This window comes from Cynocephalus volans, chromosome 2 (genome assembly GCF_027409185.1).
Source record: "Cynocephalus volans isolate mCynVol1 chromosome 2, mCynVol1.pri, whole genome shotgun sequence".
NCBI classification, from domain to species: domain Eukaryota; kingdom Metazoa; phylum Chordata; class Mammalia; order Dermoptera; family Cynocephalidae; genus Cynocephalus; species Cynocephalus volans.
The window spans coordinates 67,951,336-67,964,232 of NC_084461.1; the positions used below are offsets into that span (position 1 = coordinate 67,951,336).

At 33.5% G+C, this 12,897-nt stretch overlaps 1 protein-coding gene across 4 annotated transcripts in view; it reads left to right on the forward strand.

The window, feature by feature from the left end:
• The window catches only part of ZFYVE16 (zinc finger FYVE-type containing 16), a 65,600-nt gene that overhangs the window by 32,459 nt on the left and 20,244 nt on the right, over positions 1-12,897 (forward strand). For all 4 annotated transcript variants that reach the window (XM_063086188.1, XM_063086186.1, XM_063086189.1 and 1 more), the window contains 6 exons: positions 74-229; positions 916-1,140; positions 5,725-5,807; positions 6,683-6,787; positions 7,238-7,385; positions 9,219-9,299. In XM_063086188.1, the coding sequence (XP_062942258.1) occupies positions 74-229; positions 916-1,140; positions 5,725-5,807; positions 6,683-6,787; positions 7,238-7,385; positions 9,219-9,299 (798 nt within the window). The remainder of the gene's footprint in view (positions 1-73; positions 230-915; positions 1,141-5,724; positions 5,808-6,682; positions 6,788-7,237; positions 7,386-9,218; positions 9,300-12,897) is intronic.

A 12,897-nucleotide genomic window follows, 5' to 3' on the forward strand; every position in this document is an offset into this window, starting at 1 on the left:
GGAAAAACAGTTTATTTTTAGTTATTTTGGAGTAGAAGTTGACATTTATAGTTGTATGCTTTTATCATTTAAGATTCCTCAGACAAATATTGGTACTTCTCAACCAATGGATTGCATGGCTTGGGACAGGCAGAAATTGTCATTCTATTGTTATGTTTGCCAAATGAAGATACTATTCCTAAGGACATCTTCACACTGTTTATCACCATATATAACAATGCTCTAAAAGGTATAGCATTTTATTTTGAACTCTTCTGAATAGGAGATAAATTAGATAAAGACATTTATGCTTTTGGCTATGCTAACTTCTAAAGATTTATTTTGTGAAGAAATTTCTGATTTCTTAAAGATCTTAATCTTTATTCTCAGTCTCCTTAAATCTAGCATTTTATGTGATTAGTGAATATACACAGATTTTTTTTTTAAAAATGGCAAATCTGCCTCCTTAATTTTTTAATGATATATCTATATCATTTTCTTCCTGTCTGTGTAAGATTGGAGGGCATGACAATTTTTCACCTGACCATGCAGTAAGGAGAAAATTTTAAAGGCATATATGGTTGGAAACATTTTCAATTTTTGTTCACAATCCCCAGTTTCCAAGAGTATCTGAGCTTTGTGCCCAGAAGGTATTCAACAGATGCCTCGGGAGCGCCGAGGCCACGGGTTCGGATCCTATATAGGGATGGCTGGTGTGCTCACTGGCTGAGCGTGGTGCAGGCGACACCAAGCCAAGGGTTACAATCCCCTTACCGGTCACACACACACACACACACACACACACACAAAAAGAGTAGAAATAAGAAAGTACATTCCTTTACTTAAGAAAGTTTATATTGGGACATTCAGACTCAGAGCATTTCTTCAAAACAATAACAAAACTTAAAATCTTTTAATTGTTAATTTTATTTCCAGGAAAATACATAGAAAACTTGGATAATATTACCTTTACTGAGAGTTTTCTCAATAGCAAGGATCATGGAGGATTCCTGTTTATTACACCTACTTTTCAGAAACTTGATGATCTCCCATTACCAAGTAATCCTTTTCTTTGTGGAATTCTTATCCAGAAGCTAGAGATTCCCTGGGCAAAGGTTTTTCCTATGCGTTTAATGTTGAGATTGGGTGCAGAATATAAAGGTAAGTTTTAGAATAATAAGTTAAATTAAATTAAATTAAAGGTAAGTTTTCAAATAATAAGTTAAATATTTGAAAATATGTAGGTTCAAATATACATTTATTTTTAAATTAAAAAATTTCAGGGAAATCATGAAAATCAATTTTTAATGGATTAATGAAACTACTTTTGTTTTGGTATACTTTTAAAATTTCAAAACAACCCTCTTGTACTACCAAGTTGAGCTAAACAACCTTGGTATGACATGAAGTTTCTAGATGTTCATAAATTATTATATAAGCATTAACTTAACTTAAAATTTTTTTTCAATTTCAGAACAAAACATAATTTTGACAATATTATTCTTGTGCAAGTTTTCTTAAAAGCTTGTACTGTTGAGAGTTTGTTGCCTATATATTAAGAAAGTAAATTATTGGCCTTCTCAGTTTGTCTACGTCATGAAGCCAAACAATTTTTGGATTATCAGTGCTATTGCTTTTAGTTGCTGACTATAATTAAGAGTTAATTAATTTTAAGGAATGAGGTACTTAAAAATAGTGATTGTAATTTTTCTAAGCTTGAAGTTTTTTATTCTTATTTTTATATTACTGACATTTAGTTTATCACTCAAAAGTGATGTAGACTATATCATTTATGTATGTGTGTTTCTGTATTTACACATTTACTCTTGACATAACTGGAGATTCTGACACAACTGTGATGGTCCAGGTTTATGTATATGGTTATTTCTAAGTCAAAGTCATTTCTATTGTTAAACTTTTGAATTCCCACCATATCTTTATCCCTGGCTTTTTTTAAAAAAATGTCTTTATTGCATGTGCAGTACATTATATCTAATGAAATTTTAGGCATTCGATTCTAACTAATTTAATAGGTATTTTCTTGGAGGACAATTAAATGTAGAGAAGTTATAAAAGTGATCATTACTTTCAGAAGGGACACGTTCAGTGAGATATTCATTTAAATCCCTGTTATTTGGCAAAATTAATTAAACTCTGATTTTGTGAGTGGAGGTTCCTTACCATTTAGGATTTAAATATGTGATGCTATTAATTTGTGTAAAAAGTAACAAAATTTAATTTTCATCTCAGGTTTTATACTATGCAAACCAAAGAGTTAGAGAAATTTCATTCTGAGCCAAGTGTTTCATCCATTCAGTCAAATATTTTGTCGTTGATATTAATATTTTAATGCTATTTTTGTGGATGATTAGGGCAGTATACTAGCTAATCAAATCATAGAATATATAATTGATAAATATGGCCACTGTTTTGGCTAGTAGCACTTCTAGATAGTAAAACTTATTTTCTCACACTGCATATTAGAAAATCATGGAGCAATGTGAGGAACTTCTCAAAAGATCATAGGGGTTGGAACTACAAAGCTGTGATAGCTGTTTAGTGGTGATGAGGGAAAATCATTAATTATACATAGAAGTGAATTAGTAGCAGCTGTTTTCTAAGTGCTCTCTGTTCTGTTGGATTTTAGATTGACCGGCACTTTGATTTATTGGTACCCATGCCTCTTCAGACATGAACTTGGATGTGTGTGTGTGTTTATTTTGTTAACGATAATGTATGTATGGAAAAGCTAATGGCAAAAGTTAAAGTCCCAAGATTACAGGCTGAAAATAACCTTCTCAAATTAGTAATTTTCAAATGGGGATTGTCTGTGTTTTTATGGTTAGAGCATTTATTTAGAATATCGTTAAATGTTGGATTAGATGGGTCCCTTTGTAACTCTGAGTATGTCATTCCAGGCATAACCTGTTGAGATTAGTGTTTTAAATAAAATTACCTCTATCAAATTACAAAGGATGCTTTCTCGTTGATATAAAAGTTGACATTTACCTCAGTCATGTTCTTTATCATTTTAATGTCTTTTAACACTAATATCTTGTGTTTTTTTCTAGTCTAGACTCTTTCCTCCAAATAACTTAGTTGCCCTTTTTAAAATTACAAAATATGTTTGTGCTAGCAAGGATGTGATTACTGTGACTTAAATCTTTAATATAGATAATGTCAGGTATGTGGTGTTTTCTTAGAATTTTAAGGAATTACATTTGTGTAATAAGTATTAGAAAGGTTAGTTTGCTTATGACCAAAGCTGAGAACTGAAGGTTAAAAATGTGTCTGCTTTTCATCATTGTTATCATTTTCATTTTCTTTCAGAGTGCCTGCTGCTTTGCCAGCAAGATATCTTTCCCTTTTTGGTGTCCAGTGTTTTAGAGTGACCTAAAGAAAAAGTAGTTAGGCAACAGACCCTATTCTCCTTCCCCTTTTCTGCATTGGTTTCTCTGGCTCTTTATGCTCCTTTTATTATGCTGACCCAAGAACTATAAAAGTTTACTACCATTCATAAAATTGGCACAGTTGGAAATTAATTGTAAATGCCTTGAAAGTCTTTAATTCTTTGTATTTCTCTTTCCTTTTTTAAAAATTATTTTTAAGATAATTTATTATACATACATGTGGGGTACAACGTTGATTTTCAATAGTTGTGTACAATGTGTGATGGTTAGATCAGGATAGTTAGCTTATTCATCATTACAATACACAATCATTCTTTGTGTCCGTTAACCAATTTCTCGTTAGCCCCCTTCCGTCTCCCCCTCCCCTCCCCTTTACCACCTCTAGTAACCACGGGTTTTTTCTCTCTTTCAAAAAGTTCAATGTATTACTGTGATTGTTGTTTCTTTCTTCCTCTCTGTCTCTCTTTATCATTTGTTTATGAATTCAGCTCCCGGTTATGAGTGAGAACATGTGGTATTTCCCTTTTTGTGCCTGGATTGTTTCACTTAGGATAATTTTCTCCAGGCTCATCTATGTTGCCGCAAATGGTAGAGTTTCATTCTTTATTATGGCTGAGTAGTATTCCTTTGTGTATTTATACCACAGTTTCCTTATTCAGTCATCCATTGATGGACATTTATGTTGGTTCCATTGCCTGGCTATTGTAAATAGAGCTGCAGTAAACATGGGAGTGCGGGTATCCCTTTGACATGATGATTTCCAATCCTCTAGATATATCCCCAGTAGTGGGATTGCTGGATCATATGGTAGTTCTATCTATAGTTATTTGAGGAACCTCCATACTCTTTTCCATAATGGTTGTACTAATTTACAGTCCCACCAACAGTGCAGAAGGGTTCCTCTTTCTCCATATCCTCATCAACATTTGTTATTCTGTTTTTTTTTTACAGTAGCCAGTCTAACTGGGGTGAGGTGATAACTCAAAGTGGTTTTGATTTGCATTTGCCTGATGATTAGTGATGTTGAGCATTTTTTCATATACCTCTTAGCCATTTGTATGTCTTCCTTTGAGAAATATCTATTCAGCTCCTTTAACCATTTTTTAATTGGCTTATTTGTGTTTTTATTTTGCTATAGAGTTGTTTAAACTCTTTGTATATTCTGGATATTAATCCCTAGTCACATGCATAGTTTGTAAATCTTTTCTCCCATTCTGTGGGTTGTCTTTTCACTCTGTTGATTGTTTCCTTTGCTGTGCAGGAGGTTTTAGTTTGATGTAATCCCATTTGTTTATTTTTTTGTTTGTTGTCTGTACTTTTGGGGTGTTATTCATAAAGTCTTTGCCCAGTCCTAAATCCTGGAGTGTTTCCCCTATGTTTTCTTCTAGGAGTTTTAAAGTTTCAGGTCTTATATTTAAGTCTTTAATCCATTTTGAGTTGATTTAGGTATGTGGTGAGAGGTACAGATCAAGTTTCATTTTCCTACATATGGATATCCAGTTTTCCCAGTACCATTTATTGAAAAGGCAGTCTTTTCCCCAATGTATGTTCTTGGTGCCCTTGTCGAAGATCAGTTGGCTGTAAATATGTGGGTTGATTTCTACGTTCTCTATTCTGTTCCATTGGTTCACATGTCTGTTTTTATGCCAGTACCATGCTGTTTTTGTTACTATAGATTTGTAATATAGTTTGAAATCAGGAAGTGTGATGCCTCCAGCTTTACTTTCTTTTGTTCAAGATTGTTTTGGCTATTCAGGGTCTTTTGTTGTTCCATATGAATGTTAGGATTGTTTTTTCTATTTCTGTGAAGAATGTTATTGGTATATTGATGGAATTGCATTAAATCTGTAGATTGCTTTGGATAGGATGGACATCTTCACAATGTTGATTTCTCTTTAAGTTATCAGATTTTTATAGGTGTCTAGCCTGTTATAATTTTCCACCCCCCATAATTTTGTGGAAACATGTGTAATGAAAAGTTGAAATGCTTTGGAATCAGGCAAGCCTAATTTCAATCTGTTTCACCAGTTATTAGCTTAGTCACCATGAGCAAGTTTATTAATCTCCATGTCTCAATTTTCTCATCTATAAAATAGGTATGGACACACTTACTCACTGGGTTGATTTAAACAAGATAACGTACGTAAAGTTCCCAGTTCAATGTAACATCTAGTAGATACACAGTAAGGGTTATTATCAGATCTCGTTTTCTCTTAAAAACTGATTGGATGGTATTTATACACAATGTTTTTTTGAAAAATGAGAATTAAAGGTAAATAAATTTAAGACTTTTGGTTTGTGTTGATAGTAACCAGTTTTCCTTTCTTATATACAGCATATCCTACTCCTTTAACAAGTATCAGAGGCCGAAAACCTCTTTTTGGAGAAATAGGACACACTATTATGAACTTACTTGTTGTGAGTAATTGATTTTAAGTGTCCTTATACTGTTACTTAAAAAATTTATTTAGCAAATTTCACACATTTATATTTCCCTATTTTAATTTGGCATACTTGGTATAATAAAAGTTCATTTACCATAAATACTAATTAGTTTAAAATAAATGGGCTCTGTTTCTGATGAATGGCTTTTGTAGAACCTGTCTCCTAATTTATGTGTACCTAATTCTAGTTGCTTTTGATTCATTCTACTGCAGTTCTTACATGTTAGATAATGTGAGACCTCTACACAGATCTCTATTGTTGTTGAAGCTTTAGTAAAAGTTTGATAAGTCATTATGGCCTTAGTTTCCTTATTTGTAATAGGAAGGGTTGAATTAGATGATGCCTGAGGGTCCCTTTTACCTATAATTTTTGTAATTTTGTGTGGACTTGTTATCATAAAAAAATATTTCAGTGGACTCACTTTCATTTATTCATGTCTATTTTGAAGAGCTTTTCTATTTTGGAAGATCCATAACCAGAAGGAGAGGAGAATACCCCAAATGCTGCAAAATTCTTTTTGATATCTCCTCTATTTCTTCTTTTTTTTTTTGGTGGCTGGCTGGTGTGGGGATCGAACCCTGAACCCTGCTGTTATCAGCACCACACTCAATCCAAGTGAGCCAACTGACCAGCCCCCTATGAAATTCTTTTTGAGAATGATATTCTTTATTACTGTTGTGAGTAGCTGGAAGGATTTGTTGTTGACACTGGCTTTCTGGATGGCATTTTGATAGTTATGTGTCAGAAGTCTTAAAATAATGGATACTCTTAAAAAAGGATTTAATGGATGGGTAAATATTCACAGATAATAGTTTAGGTCTTATGGAAATGTGATTATTTTTATGTAGGACCTTCGAAATTACCAGTATACTTTGCATAATATAGATCAGCTATTGATTCACATGGAAATGGGAAAAAGCTGCATAAAAATACCGCGGAAAAAATACAGCGATGTAAGTATAATTTCTTTATTCAAATTTTAAAGACAATTATTGAACATTACAGTTTCTTAGAATTACATCAAATTGAATTTTTTGTTTTGAATTATACTATCTAATATATTATGGCAATAGACATTACTTTTGAAACTTGTTTACTAATAATGAATTTGTTCATCCTACTTTTTCATCTTTTTTTTTTTTGCAGCTGGCAAGTATGGGGCTCCAAACCCTGGACTCGGGTGTTATAATACCATGCTCTAACCAACTGAGCTAGTGGGCCCGCTTCTGTATTATCTATTATTTGAAGTGATTTTATTTTAAAACATTTGTGTCTATCACATTCCCAGGGAGTTGTTCAGACCAAGCTTGATAATTATGAAGCTGGTCAGGAATATGACGCTTACAATAGGCATAAAATGTTCACAGTGTTTCTAAACACGTGTTGTTTTTGTTGTTTTCCAGGTAATGAAAGTAATAAATTCTTCTAATGAGCATGTCATCAGCATTGGAGCTAGTTTTAGTACAGAAGCAGATTCTCATCTAGTCTGTATACAGAATGATGGAGTTTATCAAACACAAGCCAATAGTGCTACCAGCCATCCTAGAAAAGGTGAGAGTCATGGTTCCTTGTGCTAATTTATAAAACCACCTCAATTAATATCATTCCTTTCAAAGGAGAAGTATATATATTTTTTTACTTATTTGCTGAATCAATGGTGATAAAATAGTTTGCTTTAAAATTTCAGCTATACAAATAACAGATTATAAAAATCACTTCTAATTTGCATTTTTCTATCAGGCTTAAAGATTTGGAAGACTATAATCCTTTTAATATGTTCAGGTTTGGTGTATCCCATAGGATGGGAGCCTTACTTTGAGTAATTTCTCTCTTGAATGAGGTGTTTTTTCTATTTGTTCACTCTCTGCTCCAGCTACTCTTAGTTGGGGGAGCACAGGGTGGAAAAGAGTGAAGAATAATTTATAAAACTAGCAGCTGGGGATATAAAAATGGTAAAGGTGGCAGAGTAAGCAGCATCTTTGAGTGACATTACTATCAGCTCTGGCTCAGTAGCCTCAATGACTGCTGTGATTACCAAACTCTTGCAGCAGAGGGTCTAGCAAGTTGAGAGTTAAGTGGAAGTAAGTATTCCATAAAATTAATATAGTATAGAATAACATATTTAAAATAGTCTGACATTCTGGCTGCTAGTAAAATTTTTCCTCTGACTATAAAGTAATGTAGTACACTTAGAAAATATGTTTTAAAAAGTAGTAAAAGAAAAAAGTGCCAAGATATGGACATGTTGACATTTTACTGTATTTCCTTCTTATATTAATATATATGGTAAATAGATGATTTTATAGTGGATATTTACACTTCTGTATTGTGTTCTTTTACTTAACATGTCATTAGTGTTTTGGGTCATTAAAATTGAACAACTTTTAAATATTCATTTGTTGAATAGGTATATATTTATGAGTTAAAATTAAAAAGGTATAAATATTTAAAGTGAAAAATCTCCTTTCCTCTCTTGACCACCCAGCTGTCTTCTTACCCTCCCCATAGGCAACCAAACCAATGTTATCAGTTTCTTGTATATCCTTTCAGAGACATTTTTCCTTTAAAGTATATTCAAGCAAATATACACACATATATCATCTCTTTCATCAACTTTTTTAGAGAAGTCATAATATTTGTTCCTTTCTGCACCTTGCTTTTTTTGTTGTTGTTGTTAATATGTCTTGGAGATTATTCTGTGTTGGTATATAAAGAGCTATCACATTCCATATAACTTTCCATTTTGTATGTGTACATCATTTTACTGTCCCTTATTGATAGACATAAGTTGTTACCAATCCTTGGCTATTTATAAAAAGGCTACTGTGAATAACCTTGTACACATGCCATTTTGTACACATTTGAACCTGTCAGTAGGATAAATTCCTAGAAGTGGAATTGGTGTGTCAAAGGATACACTTATATGTAATTTTAATAGATAATTGTCAAGTTAGGGCTCCATAGAGAGTGTTCTGATTTATGCTATCACCAGTAGTGAATGTTTGATTTCCGACACCCTTACTACACAGGTACAAACATTTTAAACAATAGTCCATCAATTATAAGATACAAACATTAAATTATTTTTATGCAATATTTTATCTTAATTTTGCTTTGTTTTTTATTAGTTTTCTAATATAAGTTGTATGGACATACATTTATTGTGTACTTAAAAGTTCATACTGGCTGGCCAGTTAGCTCAGTTGGTTCGAGAATAGTGCTGAGAACACCAAGGTCCAGGGTTCAATCTCTATACTGGCCAGTCTTCCCTTCTCCCCCACCAAAAAAAGATGATAAAATGTGTGTGCTCCACATTCTGCATTTAAGAAATATATAACATTAGAAAAAGCAGGTTAAAACATAATTTTTCTATTTCTTTATCAGTGACAGGTGCAAGCTTTGTAGTATTCAATGGAGCTCTAAAAACATCTTCAGGATTTCTTGCTAAGTCCAGCATAGTTGAAGGTATGAATTTCATCTTTAAGGATGTTTCAATGTAAAGTTGTTTTTCCATTACCTTTTGTAAATGTATTTGATACTTACAAAAGAATATATGTAAATTATAAAACACAGTAACCACATACTATGTGAAATCCTCACTCAGCCCAAGAACTAGAATGTAACCAATATTTGTGTCTATTTATGCCTTCTACCTCCTCTCCCCAAGAATTAGCTACTAGACTGAATGCTGTGTTTATTATTCTCTTACTTAATTTTTTTAACTCTGTATATACATATGCGTAAACAATATATTGTTTATTTATGCTTATTTAGGAGATTTATAAAAGTGATATCAGTCTCTACATAGTCATATGGAACTTACTGTTTTCAGAAATTATGTTTCTAACATAATAATGCATGTTGTTGCCTGCAACTATAGCTTATTCATTTTCAGTGCTATTAAATATTTTACTTTGTGAATGTATGACAACTTATTCATCTCCTGCTAATGAACTTCTGGATTGCTTCTTGATTTTTGCTATTACAGTGGTGCTAGCAGCATTTCCATTTGTCTGTGTGCACACTGGACACATGTCCAAGTATTTCTCTAGAATATATATCCAGGAGCGGATTTCTGGGCCAATAGATTAGTAAATGTCCAACTTTACAAGATATTGCTAAGTCATTTTCCAAAGTGGTTGTACCAATTTACACTACTATCACAATATATGTTTCCCATTGGTCCACGTATTCTCCAAATGTGGTATTATCAGACTACTTAACTTGTGTCTATCTGGTAGATATCTCTGAATATGGTCATAATTTGCATACCTGTAATCACTAATAAGTAGAACATCTTATTACATATTTATTGTGCATATATGTTGCCTCTTCTGTGAAATGCCCATTCACATCTCTCTTTTTTCTGTTGGATTGTGTGTCTTTTTCTAACTGATTTGTAGTTATACAGTTTTATATATTATAGATTCTCCTTGCCCCATTTTTATGGTGTCTTTTAAAATAAATTCTTAATTTTATACAGTATAACTTATTAATCTTTTATGGTTACTTTTTTTGTGTGTGTGTGTGTGTGTGTGTGTGGCTGGCAGGTACAGAGATCCAAACTTTTGACCTTGGTGTTACAACACTGTGTTCTAACCAACAGCCTTAATTTCTTTTGTTTTTAAGAAATCTTTCTATCCTATGGTTAGAAAGATATTCTCCTATACCATCCTTTAAGATTTAAAGTTTTGCCTTTCACACTTAAGTCCTTAATATATCTGGAATTTATTTTTGTGTATTATGTGAGGTAGAGATCTGGTGACATTTTTCTGCATTTGAATAGGAGTTGATCCAGCATCAGTGACTGAATAGTCCCTTTCCCCCAATAATCTTTAGGACCACTTTTGTCACATGACATACTTTATCTGCATAAGAATCTGTTTCTGGGCTGTTTTTAGCTTTTGTTATTGTTTTGGCGAGTTTGCCTAACTCCACACCAGTACCGTACTATCTTACTTTTATTTTTGAACTTTTAGCTTTTACTATGGAAAACATCAAACATATATAAAAGTAAAAAGATTCTTATAATAAATTGTTGATGGAACCATCACCTACCTTTAACAATTATCAATTTATAGCCAATCTTACTTTATTTATGTCCCTTATCTACTCTCCCTTCATTTCATTTATAAATAGCGTATATCCCTACAAGAAAACTATCTTTTCAGAAACAACAACAATACTATTATCACACCTAAATATTTTATCAATAATTCCTGTATATCAAGTATCCCATCAGTGGTCACATTTCCCCCTTTGTCTTTTTTTTTTTTTTAATTTGTTCAAATCAGTATCCAAATAAGGTCCAGTCACTTCCAGTGATTATGTCCACTCTTTAATTATGTCTGTTTTCATTTCTTCTTGTGATTACTCTGTATCTTAATCAGTATAGGCTGCCATAACAAAAATAACCAGATTGAGTGGCTTAAACAACAGAAATTTATTTTCTTACAATTTTGGAGGCTGGAAGTACAAGACCAAGGTTCCAGCAGGGTTGGTTTCTGGAGAGGCCTGCCTCCTTTGCTTGCAGACTCTTCCTTCTTGCTGTGTCCTCACATGGCCCTTTCTCTGTGTGCATTCTTAGAAAGGAGCGAATTCTGGTGTCTCTTCCTCGCCTTGTAAGACACCAATCCTTTTGAAATAGGGGCCCTTTATGACTTAATTTAACCTTGATTACCTCCTTGTAGGCCCTACTCCAAATACAGTCACATTGGGGGTTAAGGCTTCAACATATGAATTTTGGGGGAACACAATTCGGTTCATAACATTTAGATTTTCTAATTCTTGAGTCAATTATGATAGTATGTGTCTTTCTAAGGTTCCTTTAGGTTATCTAATTTGTTACAGTTGTTCATAGTATTCCCTTACAATCCTTTTTATTTCTGTAAGGTTGGAAAAAGTATCCCCTCATTCACTGCTAATTTTAGTAATTTGAATCGTCTTTTTTTTTTTTTGCATTTTAGTAAAGGTTTGTCAATTATTTTTTGTTTCTCTATCCCTCCCCTACTGCCTTCTTTTGTATGTATGTGTGTGTTTTTTTTAATTGTGTTCATATTATTTTTTTTAGAAGAATTTAGATTTTTTTATTTAATTTTATCATTACACAATGTAAGCATTTATTGTGGCCCTTTACCAGTTTCTCCCTAACCCTCCCTCCCCCAAACCCTTTCCCACCCTTGGTGTCCTTAGTTCTGTTCTCTCCTTTTGAGAGTTCAAGGAATTATTGTGATTGTTGTATCTGTTTTTTTTTTATTTTTCCAGCTCCCACTTTAGAGTGGGGACACTTTCTGTGCCTGGCTTATTTCGCTCGACATAATTCTCCCTAAGCTCATCCATGTTACTGCAGATGGCAGAATTTCATTCCGTTTTATGGCAGAGTAGTATTCCATTGTGTGTGTGTGTGTGTGTGTGTGTGTGAGTGTGTGTGTGTGTGTGTGTGTGTGTGTGTGTGTGTGTGTGTGTGTGTGTGTGTGTGTACACACACCAGATTTTCTTTATCCAGTTGTCTGTCAATGAACATTTAGGTTGGCTATATATCTTGGTAGAAGATGAGGGTGAGGAGTAGTAAGATGAGTAGGAGAACTCCTAGTATATCTTTAATCGTATAGTAGGGGTGGAATGGAATTTTGTCTGAGTCTGATGGAATTCCTGAGGGGTTGTTGGATCCTGTTTCATGTAGGAATAGGAGATGTACGACAGCTAGGGCTGAGATGGTGAAGGGTAGAATGAAGTGGAGGGCGACGAAATGTGTGAGGGTGGCTTTGTCTACTGAGAGTCCACCTCAGATTCATTCCACTGTGTCTGTGCCGATGTATGGGATGGCGGATAGTAGGTTTGTGATTACTGTTGCCCCTTAAAATGATATTTGTCCTCAGGGTAGGACGTAGCCTATGAATGCTGTGGCTATGGTTGTAAGGAGTAGGATAATGCCAATATTGCAGGTTTCTAAGTAGGTATAGGATCTGTAGTAGAGGCCTCGGCCTATGTGGATGAAGAAGCAAATGAAAAATATGGATGCTCCGTTGGCATGGGCGTATTGAATAATTCAGCCATAATTTAC